Source organism: Rhinichthys klamathensis, unplaced genomic scaffold (genome assembly GCF_029890125.1).
Source record: "Rhinichthys klamathensis goyatoka isolate OS25496 unplaced genomic scaffold, OSU_Roscu_1.1 h1tg000656l_1, whole genome shotgun sequence".
Taxonomy (NCBI): domain Eukaryota; kingdom Metazoa; phylum Chordata; class Actinopteri; order Cypriniformes; family Leuciscidae; genus Rhinichthys; species Rhinichthys klamathensis.
In genome coordinates, this window is record NW_026607099.1 from 365175 (window position 1) to 391913 (window position 26739).

The 26739-nt window shown below is 40.7% G+C and overlaps 1 protein-coding gene across 1 annotated transcript in view; it reads left to right on the top strand.

The window, feature by feature from the left end:
• LOC130076502 (uncharacterized protein C18orf63-like) overlaps positions 1–26739 on the top strand; it is a 36681-nt gene that overhangs the window by 3509 nt on the left and 6433 nt on the right. The window contains exons 4-10 of the mRNA XM_056241598.1: positions 580–691; positions 5285–5326; positions 7113–7189; positions 10347–10453; positions 10668–10764; positions 14101–14186; positions 16391–16574. Of these exons, the coding sequence (XP_056097573.1) occupies positions 580–691; positions 5285–5326; positions 7113–7189; positions 10347–10453; positions 10668–10764; positions 14101–14186; positions 16391–16574 (705 nt within the window). The remainder of the gene's footprint in view (positions 1–579; positions 692–5284; positions 5327–7112; positions 7190–10346; positions 10454–10667; positions 10765–14100; positions 14187–16390; positions 16575–26739) is intronic.

The window sequence follows — 26739 nt, forward strand, 5'->3', positions numbered from 1 at the left end:
ATTACTCCAGTCTTCAGTGTCACATGATCCTTCAGAAATCACTCTAATATGATGATTTGCTGCTCAAGAAACATTTCTGATTATTATCAGTGTTGAAAACAGTTGTGTTGCTTCATATTTTTGTGGAAACTAAATTATTTTTTCAGGATTCTTTAATGAATAGAAAGTTCAAAAGAACGACATTCATTTTGGAATATAAACCTATCAATGTCTTTACTGTCACGTTTGATCAATTTCGTTGTGTCTTTGCTGAATAAAATTATTAACTTCTTTAAAGAAAAAAACAGGATTGTGAAGAATGACGATCTAGTCTGATGTAAATGTAAATTCTGATATGACTCTTCAGACTGAGGTTGCATTTGCAAAACATCAGACCTGTATCTTAATTTTTGGACCGCATATGCAAGAATGAAATAGACCAGATTTCATGTGGTTACAGTATAACAGTTACATATAATTACTGGTCTGAGTGACATATGAACAAAAACAAACACAAATACATCAGATTTGGTCCACTTTTGCCGGCAGTGTGAACCTAGCCTTTGTGCTTCTAATAGTCTCTCTTTTTTCGTCCTGTAGCTCAACCTTCCTCAAAGGGTGTTTCCTGCCATTCTGCAGACCTGTTTGTCTTATTCAGTGACTGCTAAACTGGCCCCTAAATGGAACAAAGCTGGCCAATACCTAATAGCTGGTGAGTATTAAAGCTAGCCTGGTCCCACCAGACTCTCGTACATTTCATTTGTACAGAGAGTCTGGCCTCGCTCCATTGACTAGCGTTAACTTCCTTGTAGGCGGGTCCTCTGTTTAAGTCCAGAGCCACTCTGGATCTGCCATAACCAATCGCTGACGTTTGGTCATGACGTATAGCGACTCAAACCATTCAAACTAGCGCACCTCAACGTCATCGTTCTCAGCCACTCCCTCTGTTCGGTGATTGGACCGGTAAAAGATTGACTGGAGAAAGCCAAAGAATACAGGACAATCCCAGACGTAGTACTGAAGGAAAATGAAAATTAAGCGGAAGTATGTAGGATGGCGGAGCCAGGCTAGTATTAAAGTCCCCCTGTAGTCAATAATTGTATCCCTTAAAATGCATCTTTGATCACCAAAAGGACATATTTAAACGTTTTTTCATTAAAAAAAATTCGTCATGCCTTAAAATAGCTTGAATGTCACTCTACACCAGGGGTGCCCAACCCTGCTCCTGCCGATCGACTGTCCTGCACAGTTCATCTCCAACCCTAATCAAACACACCTGCCTTTAATTTTCAAGTGATCCTGAAGACCTTAATTGGTTGCTTCAGGTGTGTTTGATTAGGGTTGGAGATAAACTGCGCAGGGTTGGGCACCCCTGCTCTACACCATTGCCTCATTTAGTATTTATATGAAAATGCAAATGAGCCCCGCCTCCACTCTCACACAGCTCAGAGATCCACTCGTTGACGATCACACGTTGATCTGATTGGTTACAAGGTAGTTTGTGACGTCAGAAACACCAGCGATTGTTTTGAGACTGTCTTTGGTTCACTGCAGTTTTAAAGCAACACTATGGAACTTTTCAACCTTCATAATATATTTCCAAGACCCTTGTGATTAGGGGTGTGACGGTTATTATACAACCGTGAGACCGACGGTTATAGTTGAACACCGTCATTAGAACTCTATAACCGCCAAAACCGTGCTATTAAAATATTTTTTCCAAACATTTTTTTATCATAGAGAATGTTTAAATACTAATATCAGCTTAAGAGGGAAACGGAGGCTGAGTGCTGGAGATGATTCGGGAGAGGTCTGTGCCCCTTTACCGATCAGAGCGCGCGCTGACACGGACACGGAGTAAAGCCACACACTCGACTAGACATGTGCCGGTATTCGGTAATGCGATAAATCGCGGTAATGAATATGCACGATATTGTTATCGCGGGCACTTCAAAATACCGTGAAAAATAATAGATTCAAATTTAGACTTTTAGAACGCGCATTAGCTTATTTTCCATCAACCGCTTAAACACTGCGTATATGCTGCGCAAAACACATGCGCACTCTGATGTAAACAATCCCCACATGTACAAGCACTGTGTGCATGCGGCGCAGTGCGCACTCTAGTCTAATTTAAACAATCCTCACATGGAGTAGAAGCATGGCGGAAGAAGGAACGCTGCTGACGATTTATCCCCCGCACGGCTGCCAACTCTCACGTATTCAGCTTGAGACTCAAGCGCCTTTCAGACAGGACATGGAATACGCGCGGGGACGTTTTGTTTCTGCGTCGACCAAACCAGCGCCGCGCATTCTGCGTCCTGTTTGAAAGGCGCTTTATGCAATTGACACTTTTCACACGCTCTCACGCAGAGAAAAATCGCGGAGCAAAGAGGACACTGACACCGACAGACTAGAAAGAGCAGGTTACTTTTGATATGAAAAAAATAAATAAATCAGCTCTTAGGTTCTGTCCATTGTGACAGATCGCTGCGCCTCAGTTCAAGTAAACCGATCATCTGTTACTTTTTATTTAAAGATACAGTACAACTTACTGAAAGGTAAATGCCTCATACATAATATCGATCAATCAGTGTTTTTCAAGCACGGAAAGAGGTCAATAAAACTGCAGGAGAACAATTATGTCACAGAACGTTACATTTACCTCAGGAATGCCATTTAATGACCAGCACATTAGTTGACTAGAAAAAATAGCGAGGAGTATTTTGCTAAATATGTGCACTATATTACATCTTTATTATATGTTTACTTGTCATTGCATAATTGTTATTATAATGAAAAACGCATTATATTTAATTTCTCTCTGTATTTTTACAGCATTATGTGAGATACTGTATATTTTTTTCTTGAGCAAAATTAACATGCAGACTGTAGCCTACCTAATATTTATCCAAATGAGTCAATATTGAATTAAGATTGAAATCAAATCCAAGAATTTAATTGAATAATACAAACAGTAGCCTACCAGTCATTGTAGCATGTAAACATTGTAACATGTTGTCACTAAACTTAATAAAATTCTGTTTAATTACCATATGTTTTGAAAATCACAATTACACATTGTGATGCAAGTTGTCACCCACAATCCATCCGTTTCTCTTGAGCAATTAAAATATCGTGATAATACCGTATACCGTGATAAAAGCTCAATCAATTAACCGCAGCATGAAAATTTGATACCGGCACATGCCTACACTCGACGCGTCCGCACGATCGCGAAGGTGCGCGCGGCGAAAATGACGCGTTCGGTGCGCAAGACCCCATTTGGCTTGGCTGTGTGCACGGCTTTTTTTTGTAACAGCGCGCGCGGCGCCGCGTCCGAGGATAACCGACTTCAAGCCGAATCTGCCCGAGCATGCACGTCTCACCGCACCGGGTTTTGTTTACTGTGTGTGATTTATTTTAAAAAAGCACGTTCATTGCAACGTTTGTTTGTTTTGTTAGTTAAAGATTTGTTTACTGTGTGATACATTTAATGGAAAGCACATTCACTTCTAGTTGTCTTGCTGTTCATGTTAAATAAACGTAGAGCCAGTAGCTAATCCGACGACGGTTATGTTACGAACCGTCACATTTGACTCACGTCATAACCGTCATCACCAATTCTGAAACCGGCACACCCCTACTTGTGATGGTACATCGACTTACAATAGGTTAAATGACACGTCTGCCATAGCCTGACGTGGTCTGTATCGCTTTCACTCGCACTATGCAACTTCGGGTTTCGGGTAGTAACCGGAGCACAAAAAGAACTACAAAACTCGACTGCTTTACGGCATACGTCACTTCCCCCACCACTTCCTCTATTGTCTATTGTCTATTGGCCATTGCAGACATCCCAAGTCTATAGCGTCTCCCTGATGCCCGCAAATTAGTTCAAATCTGCCAGAATCTAGAGCGCGCATGCGAGACAGAACACACTGCACGCATAACATACATAGCGCGAGCACGGCAGAGAAGGAGAGAGCGAGAGACCTTGCGAGTGTGCCTCACGAAAGCTAGTCAAGCCGCCCCCCCCCCGTCAACTATCCAGTCACCAAGATATACCTCCCTGAAATGACTTCTTGCAGGTTGGGATGTCTGCCATTGTTGATTCCAAAGCCGGTGCTGGATAAACAGCGAGCGTGCGCGTGCGACCGTAGGCTGCGCTAGGCTAAATTATTTACGACAGCGGTAATGGACAATTCCGCTTCCAACCTGTAGGGCGACCGCTGAGGAAAAGTTACTTGGTGTTGCTTTAAGGAGAAAATATTTAGCAATGCTGTCGACTTATGAATTTGCACATGGTTTGTCTTAAAGCATATTAAAACCACCACGTAAACATATAAACAACATTAAAAGCTTGATTTTCACAACAGGGGGACTTTAATATCCCATGGACAGTATATTTAAATGTCTGTAGTTCACACAATTACAAGCTGACTTTAGCCTGTCTGGATTCTAATGATACAGGCAATAGAATATGACATAACTGATCACTGACAAAATAACTCTGATGCCTTCTGTGAAGACAGTCTTTCCCTAGTACAGGGTGAAGTTCACTTTGTGGCTGATTTAGCTGCTGTGTAATGTTAACTGAGCTCTCTTTCTAGTGTAGGCACGAGCAATTCATGTAGTCCGATCCCTTCCTTTCCTTTACTGAGCTAATATTTTTATTGCCTTGGCTCAAGGTCAGCAATAGTCAGTTCAGAGCAGTTTAACTAATAGAAAGATCATTGAATTTTTGGAGTTCAGGAGTGTTCTCATGAATTATCACTGTGCCGGCATAACTAAAGTTACTAATTAAAGGTAAATATAATAAGGTATTGTTAAGACTTGTTTTTACTAGTGTTTATTAGTTCTCAATGCTCCTGTCGTTTGCTGTGTTTAGATTTAAGTCAGTTACCAGGTTTGTTTCTCAGCCAATAATTAGTTGGTATTAAATATTTGATGTAAAAGTTAAAAATCAGCACATGATAAGATAACCAGACCGTTTGATGGCCTTGTGTTGGAGGTCGTGCCTTGAAAATGTGTGTGGTACTGTCCTTGAGCACAGTTAAAGCTGTATTCATGGCTCTCAGAAGTCTTTCTCTATTAAAGCTGAGCAGAGAGAATTTACTATAATTAAATCTCTTTTTATGAAAATGTGAGCGTTTTAAAACACACGTCATCAAAAATTCTTCTTAGTGATGTTAACAGATTGCAACACTCCCCCATCACAAGGCTTTTAATGAATTACACAGAAATCTCAATGTAGTTTGTTCCATCATATAAGAGTATTTCTGACTTTTTCCTTCTTTTCCAGGAAAGAATTTCCTCAGTGACTCTGGAAAACTAAATGCAGTTGGTAGGTGGGATGCGTCTGTATACTTTGGCACGAGACACTGCCATTTTTGTTCACATTGTTAGACTGTGATTTCTCTTGATTGCTGGCAGGGAGTGACTAAGATGATGGAGTACTTAGAACAACACTTAAATGTATTCCTATTAGTGAAAACAACTTTTTGTGTTGTTTTGTTGTCCCACTGACTATGTTTACATGTGTACCAATAATGTGACTATTTTCAGAGTAAGGACTTAATCGCAGTAAGATGTTTACATGACACACAAGCAAACCTCTTCACTCCCGTTTACATACAATTTTTATTATTATGATTATTCTCTAAGAATTGTGGTTATTTTTACCACCATTATTCACATACCCCAATGCACAGCATAAATGATTAACACACACACACACACACACTGTAGGCGTGTTACTGGCCACTGTTTTAATCGACTTACTCAAATGCAAAACACATTAATATGGACATATAGGATGTTTTCATCCCGCTTAAATGTCTTCATTTCGATGTTTTTGATCAATATACAGCATTATATTAATGTCGTGCATCGTTGTCAACATGAACACCCCAAAAATGTGATGTCTTCTTTTCTGCTATATGTTCACGAATCTGTGCATGACAACTAGGGCTGTCACTTTACGTTCGAAAATCGATTGCACAATTAACACAAGTATCGAAACGAAAATAGGGAATCGATTTTAACTGCCTTTTTTTATTATTTAATTTTTTTACCAAAAATGTGTTTTAGGTGGACAGATCAATAGAACATGTAGGATGTTGGAAAATAACAATGTCTTTTCTGTTAACCAAATGCTTTTTAATTTTCGCTATTACTTCAATGCAAGTGAACAAGCGCGCCGTTGTTGTGTAGTGACGTGTGTGTGTGTGTGTGTTCAAGTAAGCCAGAAATGCGCAGATTCTGCAATACGCTGTATTTAATATATCATGAGGACTCACGAGTTGTGTATTTGCGCTAAATCCGAGTAAACATAGATACACGCCTTGTGATTTGACAGCGTTACCCGCCAAAGTTCATTTTTACCCGCATTTGGCGAGTTGAGGGAGTTAATTTCAATCCCTGAATGTTGCGCTCCTGTTTGTCATTGTGCACGAAACTTCACGCCAATAAATCATCAGGAATATTGCTGACTTGTGCGCGTCTCAAGCGCCCTCTTTACGTTCGTCCTAATGCCTGTTAGTTGTCCGTGGATTTGCCTATATTTGGTGTTGAAAATGGAAACGTCTTTAGACATGGAAAATCGATTTTACAATCGATTCAATGAACACTTACGTCTCAAAAATCGAACAGGATATTTTCACAAAAGTGACAGCCCTAATGACAACCATGTGAAGGTTACAAGCACATGCGCACTTAAGTGAGAGTGGAATAGATGAGTGTTTACATGCCTGATTATTATCACTCTGATTATGGTTACTATGATTATGAGCTTAATTGCATCAATTTGATCTAAGTATCATTGTGTTCACATGAGGTGAAGTTTAATCGCAATATTGCCTACATCTCAGAATCACATTTTGTGGGTGTATGTAAACGTAGTCACTGTTGGCCTACTTTTCAATAATATATGCTACTCCTTTCACTTTTTCCCAGAATCATTTGCACCATGTCTGAGTCATGTTTTAAGCTAGCTTTTATCATGTTACACCCTACCCTAAATCCTAGATGCCTTTTACAATTCACTCACTAACTGATGATGACACAGACAAGTGTTTTCCCACTGTCGCTGACTCATGCTCACGTCTGCACTCTTGTTTATTCCTTCGCAGTGCTTGAGCTGAGCATCACTGAGACTCAGCTGTGTGTCAGTGTGGAAGCCAGCACGATCAGACTGCCCCCAGCTGTGGTGAGAAGTCACTTCCCCAGTCTGGCCTCTTATAACCTATGAACCAAGTTACTGCCATTGTCACGCGTTATACCTTTGCCTCAGTTCATGCCCTATGCCTTAGTCACTTATCTAGCTTTCGTCATCCTGATTGTGCCGAGTAGACAGGAGAAGGAAAAGATTTGCTCTTCATTGTATGTTACTGTTGATTTGGATTACTACAGGTCCTTCTCAAAAAATTAGCATATTGTGATAAAGTTCAGTATTTTCCATAATGTAATGATAAAAATTAAACTTTCATATATTTTAGATTCATTGCACACCAACTGAAATATTTCAGGTCTTTTATTGTTTTAATACTGATGATTTTGGCATACAGCTCATGAAAACCCCAAATTCCTGTCTCAAAAAATTAGCATATCATGAAAAGGGTCTCTAAACGAGCTATTAACCTAATCATCTGAATCAACTAATTAACTCTAAACACCTGCAAAAGATTCCTGAGGCTTTTAAAAACTCCCAGCCTGTTTCATTACTCAAAACCGCAATCATGGGTAAGACTGCCGACCTGACTGCTGTCCAGAAGGCCATCATTGACACCCTCAAGCAAGAGGGTAAGACAGAAAGACATTTCTGAACAAATAGGCTGTTCCCAGAGTGCTGTATCAAGGCACCTCAGTGGGAAGTCTGTGGGAAGGAAAAAGTGTGACAAAAAACGCTGCACAACGAGAAGAGGTGACCGGACCCTCAGGCAGGAAGATTGTGGAGAAGGACCGATTCCAGACCTTGGGGGACCTGCGGAAGCAGTGGACTGAGTCTGGAGTAGAAACATCCAGAGCCACCGTGCAGAGGCGTGTGCAGGACATGGGCTACAGGTGCCGCATTCCCCAGGTCAAGCCACTTTTTAACCAGAAACAGCGGCAGAAGCGCCTGACCTGGGCTACAGAGAAGCAGCAATGGACTGTTGCTCAAATTTTGCATGTCATTCGGAAATCAAGGTGCCAGAGTCTGGAGGAAGACTGGGGAGAAGGAAATGCCAAAATGCCTGAAGTCCAGTGTCAAGTACCCACAGTCAGTGATGGTCTGGGGTGCCATGTCAGCTGCTGGTGTTGGTGCACTGTGTTTTATCAAGGGCAGGGTCAATGCAGCTAGCTATCAGGAGATTTTGGAGCACTTCATGCTTCCATCTGCTGAAAAGCTTTATGGAGATGAAGATTTCATTTTTCAGCACGACCTGGCACCTGCTCACACTGCCAAAACCACTGGTAAATGGTTTACTGACCATGGTATTACTGTGCTCAATTGGCCTGCCAACTCTCCTGACCTGAACCCCATAGAGAATCTGTGGGATATTGTGAAGAGAAAGTTGAGAGACGCAAGACCCAACACTCTGGATGAGCTAAAGGCCGCTATCGTAGCATCCTGGGCCTCCATAACACCTCAGCAGTGCCACAGGCTGATTGCCTCCATGCCACGCCGCATTGAAGCAGTCATTTCTGCAAAAGGATTCCCGACCAAGTATTGACTATTGAGTGCATAACTGAACATAATTATTTGAAGGTTGACTTTTTTTTTTGTATTAAAAACACTTCTTTTATTGGTCGGATGAAATATGCTAATTTTTTGAGGCAGGAATTTGGGGTTTTCATGAGCTGTATGCCAAAATCATCAGTATTAAAACAATAAAAGACCTGAAATATTTCAGTTGGTGTGCAATGAATCTAAAATATGTGAAAGTTTCATTTTTATCATTACATTATGGAAAATAATGAACTTTATCACAATATGCTAATTTTTTGAGAAAGACCTGTATATATATATATATATATATATATATATATATATATATATATATATATATATATATATATATATACAAACCAATTTGAGGAGTCATTATAATCAGAATTGATTTGGGATTTATACATAAATGTATTTGAGTATGTTTATAACAACTATAAGATTATATAAGTATTTACTTAAATGTAATATTATTTCATGCATTTGCATATAAATAAGGTGTATAAATATATAATATAGAAATTAATCATATCTATCTTTCTGTCTGTCATATATATATATATATATATACATTACACACACACAGGATTATTTTGTATATATTTATACACAAATGTTATGAATACACTAAAGTTAGTTCAAAATATAATTTAAATTAGTTAAGATCATTTGCACAGTAAATAAAATGTAAATAAAACATCTACCCCCGGTTTCACAGACAAGGCTTAAGCTAGTATTGGGCTAAATGCATGTTTGAGCTGTTTAAACTGAAAGCAACTTGCTCTGGCATATCTAAACATATGTCACCGCCATTGTTTTGTGTCAAGATGCACATCAGTGATGTGTTTTTCTAAGGCATGTTTATAAAAGCTACTTAAATGTCCTAAATGAACTAAGGCCTAATCCTGGCTTAATCTAAACCCTGTCTGTGAAACCAGGCCATAGTATAAATCATATATGTAAAGCTTTTATGAAGATGTTTTTTTCAAACAGATAATAACTTAAATAATGCACTATATGTAACAAGTATATTCATAACAAATAAAATACAATCTATGATAATACATATCTGCATAGACAACTATGATACACAGAGCATGTATTTGCATAAATATTGCATACGAAATCCGTTATTAAGAAATAGCAGTTTTAATACCATATTCTTGAAGTAATAATTCAAGTCAAGTCATCTTTATTTATATAGCGCTTTTTGCAATAGAGATTGTTTCAAAGCAGCTTTACAGAGATAACAGGAAAATAATGCAACAAAGTTTGTTTCGGCTGTATAGCAGATCTAGAAGAAAATAGTGGCATTGTCCAGTGATGGTTCATTGTAAAAAAGTTATTAATTGAGTTAATTTATCTATACAGCCTCTCTGGAGACAACAGTCCAACTCAGTTCATTTCTCATATAATGGTGTCAATACAGGCAGATTAATAATATTGTTAAATATATGAAGTGTCCCCAACTAAGCAAGCCAAAAGCGACAGTGGCAAGGAAACATCAATTGACAGAATAGAGAAAAAAAAATTTGACATACATGAGACCGGTTATTCATTGCAAGACATAGAATAGCCAAAGCTTTTATTGGATGTCAATATTGTTTTTGTGTGAGTTTGAGATATTATTATTTTTTTTCTTTCTGTCTTCTGCCAGATAAATGATTTTGACATTCCTGCTCCTGTGGTGAAAAGCTTCCTCCATACTGATAATGCTGTGCTGCATACAGTCAGGCCAAATAACTGGTGCCACGTTCTGCCGAGGTGTGTGTGTGTGTGTGTGTTCTTTTAGACTGCTTTATACGACGTTATACTTTTACAACAGTTACTTTCTAGAGCTGTACTGTTGCTCCTCGGGCCATCATGCAGGGAAAAAATCCTAATCATTATCTCCTTTGTTGGCAGTGTTCGATTTATGAATCAATATTTCTCCTGCATTGTTCTCTCTCTCTCTCTGTGTGTGTGTGTGTGAGAGCAGTCTGAAGAAAGGCCAAATCATCAGCATCAGTCGCAGGATTCCACAGGAAAGCCCATTTCAATCTTACACGGAGCTTCAAAACCACTGGAACAACATGGTAAACATGGTGTTTGATCCAAAGTTTAATATTTTTTATACGCAATAGTAATTGACCGTTCGCAAAAGCCACGCCCCCTAGTTATTGTTACTACGCCCGTCAAACAAATGGTCAAACACGACCAGCGCGACAGATTGCCATGACGGGAAGAGGTATACCCGTGCGTGTCAGTGACCTTTTTTGTAGCAATACCTCAGCGATATCCTCCAGATCGAGGCAATATATATTCAAAATATAAAAATACGCAATGAAGGAGACACGACTACTATCGAGGCGAATGCTTATACCGCTCTCATGTAGGGCTGCACGATTTGGGGAAAATGTCATATTGCGATTATTGAGGTCAATATTGCGATATGCGATTGTGATATAATAAACAAATGGTTTCATGAGTCAACTTGCTTGGTTCTAAAGAAAAATGCACACACAGATTAGTGATAATTCTGGAATGTGTATTTCTCAACTCAAACTAGCAACAACAACTAAATGATTGATAACACCTATAATGATCAATAAGCCATTGATGTCTGGATACAAATTAATTTAATTTGAATTTAAGTGAACTTCAAACAATCCTCACATAAACCCATAATAAATGTCATATTTACCTGTGCTCTTCCTGTCTAACAGGTAGGACATATACAGAAATTGAATAAAGTTATCAAACAGTCTGCGCTGCATAAATGATAAATTATATGGACTAAAATCCTATTTAAAGCTACACAAGTTCTTTGGTCAAGAGCAGTGAGTGTTTTTCTCTGTTCCCTTTGTTCTTTGATTAACTTTACTGACAGAAAGCATTATTGGATGCTGGCCCTTTAAGGGTACGCTCCCATATCGCGTCTTTTGCGCGCTCAAGTTCGTTATTTCAAATGTAGGCGCGCGGTATGCGCGCTCATAATGGAAGCGACGCGATTATAAGCTGGTTCAGTGGCTAATTGGAGTTAGAAATATATAACTCGCGCTGCATATTTAGTAATTTTGCCTCAGATACAGGATTATACATTCGCTTTAACAAGCAGGCTGTTCATTACCACGGCAACCGCTTGCGTGTCATGCTGAATGCGATTTTCGTGTTTAAAATTTAAAATTTTCGTGAGTATGTTTGTTAAATCGTGTGAAGAGGTAGGACTTAGAACAACGCGAGCCACCTCCAGAGGAGACTGCTATGTCAACTTTAGGTCCTCTGCTTTTGGACAGAATTGCTTCTCTGTGAAAGCTGCAGGGATGTGGAACTCGCTGCCTTTAACTATGCGAGAGAGTAGCACCTTGCAACAGTTTAAACTTAACCTGAAGAAATGGTTGAAAGAAGGTCAGATTTGTGATCATTAGCACAAAACTGGTTAATTGGGATTTGGTTAAAAATGTAAGAAGGTAAATTTAAAAGGGAACTGTAAATAGTTGTAAACACTACTGGTAGTGCAATTGCATGTTTTGTTGAGATGATCCTTTTGCTGGTGTTTTATCTGTAATTTTGTATTACGAAAGGACTCATCATTGGAAATGCTCATTGTCCACTGTATTAACCTGCTGTCACCTTGCCTCTGTCCAGGGACTACAGATGAAAATTAGCTTCTAGCTATTTCTGGTCTGTGCAACACATTTGTTGTGCAATGTCCCTGTTAAATAAACAAATAAATAAATAAATAAAAAAAATACATAAAAAGTATTTATTTAAGGTTATTTCTATTCGTTACGATATTGATATATGAACTGATGTTGTCAAGTAACGTTAAGCTTCATGCTTCCCCCGTTGCGAGCGTGCACTCCTCTAAACTGTAGTCTACGGGTGCTGCACTGCTAGTGACTGCTGCTCATTTCCCCCGAGAATATCATGTTAACAACAACCCTTTAGAAAACGTAATTCCTTTGTGGATCCTCTTGGTCTGCTTTCTCCATGTTTCTTTGACTAATCTCAGTGTCTCACGCACGCTGCACGCGAGTTAACCATGTTCGACACATTTGACTGGGAGTGGGGCCGTCCACACTGTTATCCATTGTAGGCACCGCTCACGTTGTGTTTTCGGCTTTGGAAACGGAAAGAACACAACACTAGGGTACCTAGTGTCCGATTTACAAACGTTACATCTTGCTTGGAGTCAATGTTTGACGGACCTGCTCACATAGTAACGGTTGCTATGATGTGTGATTGGACAATGGCCGTTTTAGGGGAGGGGCCGGCAAAAGGTCAATTGTATTTGCTCTGGTTAACCACCAAATGCATCATAAATAATGCAATAATAAATTCAAAATAGTGTTACTGTATTATTATTTTATTATTTTATTTTTTATTTATTACAGGGACAGTGCATATTAATAAACATTTCTATCAATATGCCAGACTATTAAATTGGAGCAAACGATTTACAGATCATTATAGCGTTTCATTCACTGTACAGAACCTCATTAAAACAATGTGGCTTCACAGTGAATGGTGTCTCAGTCAAGTCACCTTTATTTATATAGCGCTTTTTACAATACAGATTGTTTCAAAGCAGCTTCACAGAGATAACAGGAAAATAATGTTGTAATAATATTGCTAAATATAAAATTAAATGTCTCAGTGTCTGACACAGTTTGTAAATTATCTGTCATCCTGTTGCTAAGACTGTAGAAGTGTTGCATTGGCATGCCACTCTGTTAATGTGTGTGTGTGTGTGTGTGTGTGAGCACATATAGTACTGTGTGTGTGGCCTGGTAAACCCTACATTATGGGGTCTACAAAACCCTACAAAATGTCCCCACAAAGATGGCAATATCTAAAATCCTTGTCCTTGTGGGGACATTTTTTGGTCCCCATGAGGAAGACAGCATAAATCATACTAAGTGATGTTTTTTGAAAATGTAAAAATGCAGAAAGTTTCATGTGATGGGTAGGTTTAGTGTAAGGGGAGAGAATATACAGTTTGTACAGTATAAAAACCATTACGTCTATGGAAATTTCCCATAAAACATGAAAACACAACGTGTGTGTGTGTTGAGCACACTGATCCACTTCTGTTTGGATTAGAGGTCACAATGTAACCTTTGATCACAAACAGACTCGTAAGGCTTGGCTTTATCAAACAGCATTTGTATGTATGTGCAGACATGCACGATTGCTCATTTATATCGTGTATATGCACCATCTGTTCAAAACCAAATCACATCCAAATATTTAGTTTGAAAGTGCTTGCTTGCTTACAAATATACTCGAACACAGAGTTTTAAGTGCAGATTTTATTGTTTGTCTATTACCTAATGTCACTAAACTGTATTAATGTTCCTGTCTTTGTCTCTCCAACGTTGCTATTCACTTATTTTTCTCTTTCTCTTTAACTGTGTCTCTTGGTTTAGTATGGATATCAGCTGCCCTCAGTGAGTGAAGAGGAGGTCATCTACTGCAGTGTGTACTTCAAACTAATAGGTGACAAGCCGTTCACGTATCCTTTAGTAAAGGCAGTTGTTATTGTAGTTTATTGTCAGTTACCTGCTAATAAGGTATTGATTTCATCCATGTTTCAGTAAAATGGCATAAACTTGCCCAAAACACCAATTTATAGTCATTTTATGCTTGTGCTCTGTTTACAGCATCACAAATGAATTGATTGCATTGTTGCTAGAAACAGAAATTGGTTTTCAGACACACACTGGTGGTCAAAAGTAATTAAGATTTCTTTCTTTTTTTTATGTTTTTGAAAAAGGTATTTTCTGCTCACCAAGGCTGCTTGCATTTGAAACAGTAAAAACAGTAATATTGTGAAGAATTATTACATTTTTAATAACTGTTTTCTATTTGAATATATTGTAAAATGTAATTTATTCCTTTGATCAAAGCTGAATTTTCAGCATCATTACTCCAGACTTCAGTGTCACATGATCCTTCAGAAATCATTCAAAAAAGTGCTGCTGGATTACAAATTGAATGTGAAAAGTAGTACAGAGGTCTGGCTTAGACTGACATTCGTGCAGCATGATAATGACACCTAGTGGACATGAGCCTGGCAGGTAGTTATGGTGAATTGGGCTGAACTCTGGAGAATTTAGCAGATTTGTTCAGACTGCAGGACTAGCACCCTGTTTACCACACACTGTGCCGTACTGAACACTGAACACTGCCAACATGTGAAACAGTTTGCATTATGCAGCATTTCAAACATTAGTATGATACATGGTTGTCACGTGACCTCATTACATTGCATGTTTAATTTTGTGAGTGGCGTACAGTTATCTAATGGTTGCATGGTTATTTTGCATATTTAATCCTTTTTGTGTCAAAGAACTGATGACAAAATCAAATGTTGAATCAAGAAAGGGATAATCAAAATAGAAATGATTCCAACGGGTTGCTTCATAAATGGAAAGTCAAGTGTTTTATCTCTTATACCTCACCGGGGCTGCATTTATTTAAACAAAATGGAGGCGATTAAAACAGTAATATTGTGAAATTTAAATATTAAATTTAAAATAACAGTTTTCTGTTCATCATGATCCTTCAGAAATCATTCTAATTTGCCGATTTGCTGCTCAAGAAACATTTATGATTATTATCAATGTTGAAAACAGTTTTTTTTTCAGGATTCTTGAAAAGAAATGAACAAAACAACAGCGTTTATCTGATTTTTTTTGTAACAATTTACATATCTTAACTGTCATTTTACATTAATTTAATGTCTTTGCTTAATGAAAGTATATATATACACTACCGTTCAAAAGTTTGGGGTCGGTACGATTTTAAATACTTTTAAAAGAATTCTCTTCTGCTAACCATGGCTGCGCTTATTTGATTAAAAATACAACAAAAATCAGTTATAGTATTAAATATTATTCCAGTGTAAATCAGCTGTTTTCTGTGTGAATATATAGTAAAGTGTAATTTATTCCTGTGATCAAAGCTGAATTTTCAGCATCACCAGTGTCAGTGTCTTCAGTGTCAAATGATCCTTCAGAAATCAGTATAATATGAGGATTTGATGCTCAAGAAACATTTATTATTATTATCAATGTTGAAACAGTTGTTGGTCTGTCAGTTGTACAGTTTTTTTTTTTTTTTTTTTTAGGATTCTTTGATGAATAGGAAGTTCAAAAGACTTTTGTAACATTATAAATGTCTTTACTGTCACTTTCGATCAAATTAATTATTCCTTGATAAATAAAAGTATTGATTTCTTTCCTCCAAAAAATAAAAATAAAATTCTCACTGACCCCAAACTTTTGAGTGGTAGTGTATATAAAAAAAAAACATTTAAATGGTTGTGTACATAAAGAAAATCTGCATTCTGCACACTGTATACATACTCTAAACTGAAGAAATTGTAAGAGTAGCAGCCTTCATCTGTGTTTCATCCCGGTATCTGCAATGAGTTAACTCATTCCTGAACACGTTTCTCAATATTAATATTACATAAGCCTCATTTTCACACTTGTGCTAGGTCTGTGCACATATGGAATCAGGTCTGTATAGCATCACACATTGCAGGGACAAATTAAAGACTAGAAACACACAATGCATTTTTAAAAGTGCCACGTTTGCATAGTTGCTGTACAATCTAATTTATAACCGCTTTGTTCTTTTGGAAAGCTGTGATTTTTTTTCTCTCTCTCTATCTTGGCAGTCAGAGATATGTATCCTTGACGTCCTGCTCAGATATCCGTTGTGCTGTATACGCACTCAGCCAGTACAGTGCTTTCCCAGAGTGGACCTGCAGGGGGTGCTGGGAAGCTTTACATCAGATCTGCAGGCTGTACTGGAGAGTGTGTGTGGTTTCTCAGCTTGGATCACCTGCAAGCCTTGCTACTACAGCAATGAACTGAAGAGACCAGTCACGCAGGTATTACATACACACACGTGTCCATAAACACAAACATGCCATTACTCAGGGACTTCTGCTGAAAAATATAAAGTAATAATCAATTGGATTTGACATCAAGTTCTGCACTCTGCCGCTTAGTATTACATCTGACATTGTCTAATTTGTTATGGCTATGCTCATCTGTAACACAGATGCAACTGGACGTGTTCCTTTATGGATGTTCCAAAGATGCATGTGTTATCCAGATTTTATATTCGTGTTGCAAAATAAGTGGATTAGGCAGACAGTAGAAATCCCATTTTAAACAGGGTTTGTAGACATTAAATACTTTTAGGAAGTTGCCATGTCTTGTGGTGTGGCATGACATTCTCCATCAAAAACTAAAAAAAATTATATAGCATTTTGCAAATTATCTTATGCATTAATTAATATGAATGCAGCTTTTATGGCCTGATGTTAATTGTAAGAATCAGTTAAAAAGTGATGAAATATGGTGAATAATAAAAGGATTTATATTTAAAATGTTTGAAAAATGAATGGAGCTTCAATAGATTACTTCGAGGCAACATACAATTATCTATATATATATTTTTTTAAATATATATATATTTTTTTAAATAATATGATAAACACTTTAATGTCATCAGATCATTAAAACCTGCATTTCCACACTTTTGGAGTTCATTTAAAAATTAATTTAAAGCTAAAATTATTTTATACAGGATTTTGCACATTTTCCTAATTCTTATGCATGCAGCTTTTATGTCTGATTTTAATTAATGTGTCACGCCACAAGTAGAATCTAGTAAAAAGTTGATTAAATATGGTGAATAAATTAAAATAAATATTGGCCAGTTACAGACCGATGATCAGCATTGTTTCCTTTTACACCCATATACATTTTAATCTGAAATGTTGATGTTGACTGAAAGTCCTTGGACACGTTATACATCAACCGCCAATATAAGAGATCAAATGAGACAGCATCTCAAAACACTTCACTGCACATGCAATGCTTATAAATGATCGCAGCGTTCAACAAGACCAGAATCATCCACTCCACTTACAAACAACAAAAATGTTGTGGCCTGGAGGATGAGGCACATTTGCATTTGCCACCCCAGTTCATTGAATGTCAGCTATAGCTAAAATGTAATTGCATAGATTATTGTAGAGAACATTTTCTATTTTGTTTTTCTGTTTCTCTAAGGTATTATTAAAAAATTATGTGAATTTAATTTCATAAACTCTCAAAAATAAAGACCCCTTGAATTATAAAATCTCACATTTTCTCAAAATATAATAGCTTGCCTAAACTCTAGGGGTGTCGAAATTAATTGTCAACGATGCATCGCGATGCAGACGTGGACGATTCGGTATCGGTTCAGTAATAGACCATAACCGATTATAATGTACTGACGCTTTTCTGACGTCATTTGTCGCAGATGTGCTTTGTCGCGGTAGCATATAATGGCAGAGGGAGGCGAACGCGAGTGCAAGTAATTAAAAAACTACTTTAAAACCCCTTAACTGTCACCTGCCCGTATACGGGCAACCTAAATTTACTTCACTATATTACTATTAAATCCTAATCTAGTCATGACAAACTATATATCGTTGGAAAGGTCTAAGACTCCTTAATAGATATTTTAGCGCTGTTTTTTTTCTTACAAATTATGTATGAACAGTAATATATGAATTTATGACAAGAGTGCGCCTCAAAAAATCGACGTCATTACAGGAGTTTCTGACCTTTGTCACAAAAAGTTGACGCACACACTTTTAATAATGGAAACTTTGTTTTTTAATGCTAAAAGTTCATAATAAAACATAATCTAGTAATTATCAATAAAAAAGATAAAATTATATTTTAAAAAGTAAAGTAAAAAGTCCTCTAAAAAGTATAATATTATATATATATATATCATTTTTTATTATTATTATATCACATATTTTAGTAGTTATCATAAATTAGGTATCATTTGAAAGCTTAAGAATTCATCCTGTGAAAACCGTTTTGAAATTGGACGTTGCGTTACCATATAAACGGTATTTTTTTATTAGGCCCTTCCCCTTTTGGGCATCATCTTTCATAATTTATTATCAAAAATGTTCTAATCTTGACAAAACACATATTGTCAGAAAGGTCTGAGTCTCAAGGTTCCGTATTTAGTGACAGAAGTGATATTTGGATAGAAATGTATTAATTTGTAATGGCAGAATGCATACAATTAAATTCAATGGAATGCAATGGCACCCGGTGGGTATTTTTGGTACTACGCCTAAACAAAATCTCATGGGAACTTCAATGTTTGTGATATCAACTTCAAATTTGGAACACAACTTGGTTAGATATATGGCTTTGACTTTCTGTCATTTTTAGGCTGAAACCTATATTCATTTATATATATTTTTAATAAAAGAAAAATATATATTTTCATATATTTTCATAACAATAAACTTAAACTTCAATAACTTTTAAATAATTTAATTCTATTAATTTATTCCACTTCAGCAATAATCTGCCAAGAGTCTTCTTTTAAAAGAGACCAACCGTAAGTCTTAAGTACAAAGGCTTCATGAATTACAACCGTTTAAGTTTGGGTAGTGTATTTTCACGTCAACGCTCAAAAAGCGGGGTGACAGCTAAAGGGTTAAAAGCCTACACCTGAGCACATTTGGGCTTTTATGAACAACCTGGTAAGCACGACCTGGAGAAGACACGCGCTGTGTCACGCACTAATAGATAAACCACGTTAGCCGTTTCACCGCGAGCTGTTAACGCCTGGCAGAGTCTGACTGCTTTAGAGTGACATACGCGGATGAACTCCAACGTCACCCGAATCCGCAGCCAAATACAAATCATCCACCCGCCCCAATCATTTTCTCTGATTTAAGTACCCGATGATCAAATTACAATTATTCGGTATTGTTACGTGTGACTATAAATGGATGATCGTCACCTTCAACAGCGGACTCGGCGACGGTTGATGCGCGCATCTCTAATGGTAACATTATACACTGATGAATGAGCGCTGCTTTTAAATGAACATTTCTTTAAAACAAAATTGATTTGACAGAATTTCATTTTCTTAATGGCATAAACAGGATTTACTCCCTTGAATGTCACTGTTTCTGTCACTGGGACTTCCCGAACAGGCGAATACGCACACACACACACACACGCACACGCACGCACACATCACTTTTGAAGTAATATTGAAAATTGAGGATGTGGTGCATCGTAATGCATCATGATATCGAATTGAACTGCATCGATGACATGATAAACGTAATCGAACCGTGAGACCAGTGTAGGTTCACAACCCTACTAAACTCACAGTGAAAGTGGAGCGAATTACCTCACACACATATGAGAAGTGTTTATTTGGACAAATTGGTTGTGGTGAGGTCTGCCTAGTAAAATAACCTCTCAGTTTGTAGGATAATTGATGCTTGTCATTTAATTAAAAGAATACAAGTAAGAGTTTCCAGTAAGAACAATATCTAATACTACATTAGATCATTTCTTCCATTTAGTTGTTGTTGGCGCATGGAGGAGAGTCTAACAGTCAGCCAGATGGGTTAAGGTTTAATTTATACTGGCCAGAGCTGAGGGTTGATGTTATTAAACTTTGACAAATGCTGTAAAACGTGATTTGAAACGCTATGTGTGTCGTTCCCTGTGTTGGTACAGATGGAAATCTGGCGCAGAGGAAGCTTTCATTAATCTCATAGACTGTAATGATTGATAATGGCAACATTAGGCAGCAATGATTAACTGACTGTTTAATTCATGTTGGATGCAAAAAAGCATTTCTAGCTCCAGGATCATTATCAACATACCTTACAGAACCTTACAGATTTCGTTATCGAGAAAGCGTTTTTTTTCCATGTCTCAGAGATCTGGAGGTAGAGTTAGTCGGCCATGATGTAACATGATGATGTATTTGCGTCATTCAAGTGTTGCAATCCATGTTATCCACAATACCATATTTTATGAAATGAAATATGGAAAATTATTGAAAAATTAATGGAATAGTTGAAGTGGATTGTTTCTTTTAGGCAAAAATAAATAAATAATGATTTAAAAAATAATATGATAAAGCATTTAATGTCATCAGATCATTAAAAATTGCATTTACACAGCCACTTTTAGAGTTTATAGAGTTAAGAGATGATATAGAGATTATATAACTTAAAATAAATGTATTGTTTTATTGTTAAGTTTATATTTAAAGTTAATGTCGATTTTGGCTCAAGATACCACGGCTGCAGTGTTCCCCAATAAACAATGGGTCTCATTCACTAATAATTGCGTGAATTATTCGTATTTATATGCACAGAGGAACTTCTCATGATTTTCTTTTTACACATGTTTAGTGAATGTCTCTTGATAATCAAAAAGAACTTTTGAACTCGAGTTTTACATATTTTACATATTGGCCTTTATTATCATTCTGGTGTGCTGATGATCATACTCGAAAAACTTAATTCATAAAAGAATAATGGTATTTAACTTTAAGGGTAAATGATCCTTTAAAAGTTAATTTTTTAGACATTTGTGGTTTCTAACAGCATAGAATCAACCATAGACCTTAGTCAGTGGAACGCCATATATCATTTTTGACAGGAATGAAAACGAGGCTGTGAGGAATAGAATACAGTGTGTTCAATAGATCGCACAACAAAGAGATTGTTCAGCTGACGAAATGTTTTTCAGTAGACAAAAACTCCATGAAACAGTTTTAAAGTCCCCCTGTGGTGAAAATCAAGCTTTTAATGTTGTTTATATGTGGTGTTTTTAAAGGTGCTCTACGTAACTTTTAGCGGCCTCTAGTGGTGATGTTTCAGATTGCAACCAAATTTTACAAGAGCGCTCGTGCTCAAACTCATAGACAATACCGTCTATTACGCAAATATCTCGGCGAATACTAGACGGATTCGGCGAGCACCGAGCTCGTTGGGACCATCTAGTCGAGCTGAAAAGAACCATATAAGTTCCATAGTTTTTGGTGGTGTTTTCGCGGAGATAGTAGCAGAAAACCATCGGGCGCGCTGCAAAATTGCCGACGCCGGTGACGTCACGATCTCAGAAGAAAATCGCTCGTATCTTTGGAACGCAAAGACCCAGAGAGCTCAAATTCGGGGGAGGAGGTCCCAGGGGAACCCTTGCCCGAACGCTAGAGTGGCGGGCCTCGGGGATGCCCCCTACCGGATCGCCTTTCGCTGGGACCCCCGAATTCGAACGGCTATAACTCGGGCAGCCGGGCGAGTTGGACCTCGGGGGTGGGCTCGTTCGAAAGGCCCCGTCCAGCACTACGAACGATTAGAGTCTTGGGAATATTGATCAAAGATTGACTGAGATATAAGCCGAAAAACGTGCGTCTTTAACCGGACGTAACTCCCTGACCGTCTACAATAGACTGTATATAAGGAGAGAGGCTCGGGAGCGCGCATGCACGTCACATCCGTTGGATTTCGCGGTAAATCCGACCCGGAGACTTCACATAGAAATAGGAATACTGGCCTTCAGAGGTAATAGCAAAACCCGACAAGTGGATCATTGTAATGTGTGATTACAACCCCTTCACACACAGGCAATAAAAAAAGGATTAATTTTAGAAGAAAAGTTCCATATAGCACCTTTAATGTGCTTTAAGACAAACCATGTGCGAATTCATAAGTCAACACCATTGCTGAGTATTTTCTCCTTAAAACTGCAGTGAAAATAGACGGTTTGAAATCTCTGGTGTTTCTGACATCACAAACTACCTTGAAACCAATCACGTACATGCCGGCGGTCTTTAGTTTTTTCTGAAACAGTGAAGTCTCAATAGAAGCCAGGTTATCCCGGTATATTTTTCTGTTGATATAAAAAATTGGGTAGATATCGCAATATAGCGGGTGTATGATGTAAATTACGATGTTATGATGAACTATATAATTTCTCCACTGACGTTCTGAGTTGTTCAAAGCATTTCTAAGGATACTGAGGCAGTGGTCAGACTCTGAGATGGCGAACGGGAACAAAAGGCTAATCATATTAATTACCGTTATGTGTCCGATGTTGTAAAGAAAACACCATTTAAACACAAACACTGTTTACCTCAGCAAGCTGACCGAGTGAATCTCTGAGCTGGTGTGAGTGAGTGGAGGCGGGGCTAATTAGCATATTTATATTTCCAAGTATACTAAATGAAGCAAGGGGATAGAATTACATTCAAGCTATTTTAAGGCATGCATGAAAAAAATTACAGGAAAAAAACGTTTAAATATGTAATGTTGGTGATCAAAGATGAGTTCTCTTACGAGAGGTTCTCTCGTATTGCGTAAGCTAGCTTACGCTGCGGGAAAGATTCATCTTTGCTGAGAGTTTGAAGCCAAAAAATTATTTCATAATTTGTATCCATTGACAACGCAGTTCCTCTGCGGCAGACCTTGAGCAGGCTAGCTAGCAGCTCATTGGTTCGCTCAGAGAGAACTGCTTAAGCCTATGGGAGAGCGGGGCTGAACCCGCTGCCAATGAGAAGCGCCCGCGCGCTCATTGCATCATGGCCCGCCAGAATGGGCGTGGGTATGGTGTATATAACAGTCTCTCCCAGGCTTATATGTTGATTCATTTCATCTTCAGCGAGCTACACGCTTCTGCTGTCCTGAGAAAAGCCGTCGCCGTCGAGAAGGCATCACTCTAGCGAGCTCCCGGACCCTGAAGAAGCCGGCCGTCTTCGCCACCTTCAGCCGCCCTGCAAGCTAGCGCCATCCGACGACTGTATCCTTTTTCTCTACTATCTAAAAGAGCCGAGCGTTTTTTTAAAGATGTCTCGTTTTTCCTGCGGCTCTTGCCGCGCTCCTCTCGAGGACGGAGACCGCCATGTCATTTGCGCTCTCTGCCTGGGACTCGAGCACGCAGAACTCGCCCTCGCGGATGGAGGATGCGTCTTCTGTGAGAGCCTGCCGTTGTCGTCCCTGCGGGCACGACTTCTGGCGGCAAAATCCGCTCCTGCACCGCCTCTCTCTTCGCCGCGGAAGAAGAAACGCCGCGCCCAGAGGCCGCCGGAGCCCCCTGCGGAACCATGCGGGCCGCCGCCGCTTCCCGCTTCCCGCTCTCCCTCCCCGCCCCAGCCGGACATACAGTTGCCGCCGAGTGGCCGCTCTGTCGCTTCCGATGACGCCGCGGAGGAGAAGGATTCCTGTTCACTGCTCGCGTCAGACAGTGAGGAATGGTCATCTCTCGGATCCACGAGAGAGTCGGCGGGGATCCGCGCCGGAATAGAGGAAGAACTAATGCGCCTCCTCTCACAGGCCGTCGAACGCCTCGGTCTCGAGTGGTCTCCTCCACCCGAGCAGGCCCCGAACCGGATGGACGGCAGCTTTTTTCATCGGCGCTCGACCCCCGCGTGCAACCGGGCCGCCCCATTCCTGCCTGAACTTCACACAGAGCTGACGAAGTCCTGGAATGCCCCACTCTCGGCTAGAAACCGCTCCGATATATCCGCCTCGCTGCGCTTGGTGGACGGAGCCGCCGAAAAAGATTATTCAGCCATGCCGCCCGTTGAGGACTTGGTCGCCGCACACCTCTGCCCGCCCTCTGCTAGATGCCGCTCTTCCCCCACGCTTCCTTCGAAAGCTTGCAGAGCGACCTCGAGCTTTCATGCTCGCGCCTATGCCGCCGCCGGTCAGGCCGCCGCAGCGCTGCATTCTATGTCTGTCCTCCAAGTGCTACAGAGCGATATTCTCCGTGAGTGGGCCGAGAGCGGTAGAAACCCCCCCTCCGCTGTCACGGATCTGAGAAGTGCTACGGACCTCGCCCTTCGCGCCACTAAAGCCGCCGCACAAGCTCTGGGGAGATGCATGGCCAGCCTTTGTGTATCCGAGAGACACTTATGGCTCACGCTCGCCGACATGGGAGATTCTGAGCGCGCCGCGTTTCTTAACGCGCCCCTCTCCCCGACGGGCCTTTTTGGATCTGCTGTCACGGGAATCGTCGATCGCTTTTCCGAGGTCCAGAAAGCCACTCAGGCCATGAATTTGTTTCTGCCCCGCCGCGCTAGCTCTTCCGCAGGCCGCTCTCGCGAGCCTCCTGCCAGAGCTCCACCACAGCGCCCTCCTCCGCAGACTCAAACAGCCCAGCGCAGACAGGGCGGCCGCCCTCGCTCTCGCTCTGACAGCCGCCGCAGACCGCCGCCCCCACGGGGCCCGCGACCCAAGATCACGCTGAAGCCTGATCATCAGAAGTCTGCCTAGCAAAGTTAAGAAAACGACGGCGCTCTCCCGCTGCGGCCGGACCGCCGTCAAAGCTTCGCCCTCTGCCAGTCCCCGTTGTTTCGCCGACTGCTGTAGTGTTTACCGCCACAAACAAGCCGGTGTCCCAGCCCGCTTGCGAGCGACAAAAAGCCGTTTTCACGGCTACCCAGAGAAATCTCAAAAAGAGAAAATATGCCAGTTGTGTAGAAAATGTGCCCACAATCATGTGTTCACCCATACACACAAGCATAACATATCCCGTGTCTCTCTCAGAGCCCCCCCACATGAAACGGGCACAGCCCGCTCTAGTATCAGAGAACATAAACACGCCCACGAGCTCATGCGCGTGTCCCCTCTCTGCTCGCTCTGTTTCACGGCCCATAGACTCCTCTCTGAGTGCAAGTCCCGTTGCCACACACATTCAAAGCGCGCCCACACACTGTGTCCAGCCCGCTATGTGCAGCAATCAGGGCGATATAGCCATTCGGCCACTAGCCGCATGCTCCAAAGCGTGGGAAGCCATTCCAGGCATTTCCCCGTGGGTGCTAAGCATTATAAAGAACGGCTATCTGCTACAGTTTCGCCGCCGCCCGCCTCGTGCGCGCGCTCGGCTCGAATCTACTGTCAGCCCGCTGGCCGCCGGCACGCTCCGCTCAGAAATTGCGACGCTGTTGCAAAAGGGCGCCATAGAGAGAGTCCCGCCATCTATGACCGAGTCGGGGTTTTACGGCCGTTATTTTCTGGTTCCCAAGAAAGACGGCGGCCTCAGACCGATTTTAGATCTCAGGTTTTTGAACAAAGTGCTCATGAAGAGACCGTTCAAGATGCTCACTACCAGGAAACTCCTCGCGCAGGTGCGCCAGGGGGACTGGTTCATCTCTCTAGACCTGAAAGACGCCTATTTTCAGATCCAGATAAATCCCCGTCACAGGCCATTCTTACGTTTCGCCTTCGAGGGTCATGTTTATCAATACGCCGTTCTCCCGTTCGGCTTATCCCTGGCGCCCCGTACATTCACGAAGTGCATGGATACGGCGCTCGCCCCCCTGCGGAGCCAGGGGCTGCGCATATTGAATTATCTGGACGACTGGCTGATTTTGGCTCAATCACAGACGGAGCTTCTGTCGCACCGCGCAGTTCTCCTCGACCATCTGAAAACGCTGGGCCTCTCTGTCAACTGGACAAAGAGCTCCCTTCAACCCAGTCAATCGATTTCCTTTCTAGGAATAGATTTGAACTCGGTCACGATGACGGCTCGCCTGTCCACACAGCGCGCGCGCAGTGTTCAGCGACTAGCCGCCTCGTTTCAGATGGGCACCCGCACACCTCTGAAAACTTTTCAGAGGATGCTGGGTTACATGGCCTCAGCCTCCGCTGTGCTTCAGCTGGGCCTTCTGCACATGCGCCCGCTTCAGCTTTGGTTAAACAGCCGTGTACCCCACCGCGCGTGGAACACGGGCCGCCAGCTGATCTGGGTTACGCAGACATGTCTCACGGCGCTGCAGCCATGGACAGTAGCAGAATGGTTTTGGCAAGGCGTCACGATGGGGACCTTTTCCCGCCGAAAAGTCATCTCGACAGATGCATCCAACACGGGTTGGGGTGCAGTCTGCGAGGGCTCACCGGCCTTCGGCCATTGGTCGACACAGGAAAGCCCCTTACAGATAAACTGTCTGGAAATGCTTGCGGTCGAGAACGCGCTCTCGCGCTTCCTCCCGCTCATTCGGGGACACCACGTCCTGATCCGTTCGGACAACATGGCTGTGGTCTCCTATCTCAACCGTCAGGGCGGTGTCAGATCCAGGAATCTCTTCCTACTGACACACCGCATTCTAGTTTGGTCTCAGAGCCGCCTGCTCTCGCTCAGAGCGACGCATGTGCCGGGCCATCTGAACGACGGTCCAGACATACTGTCCAGGAACCTCATCTCCACAGG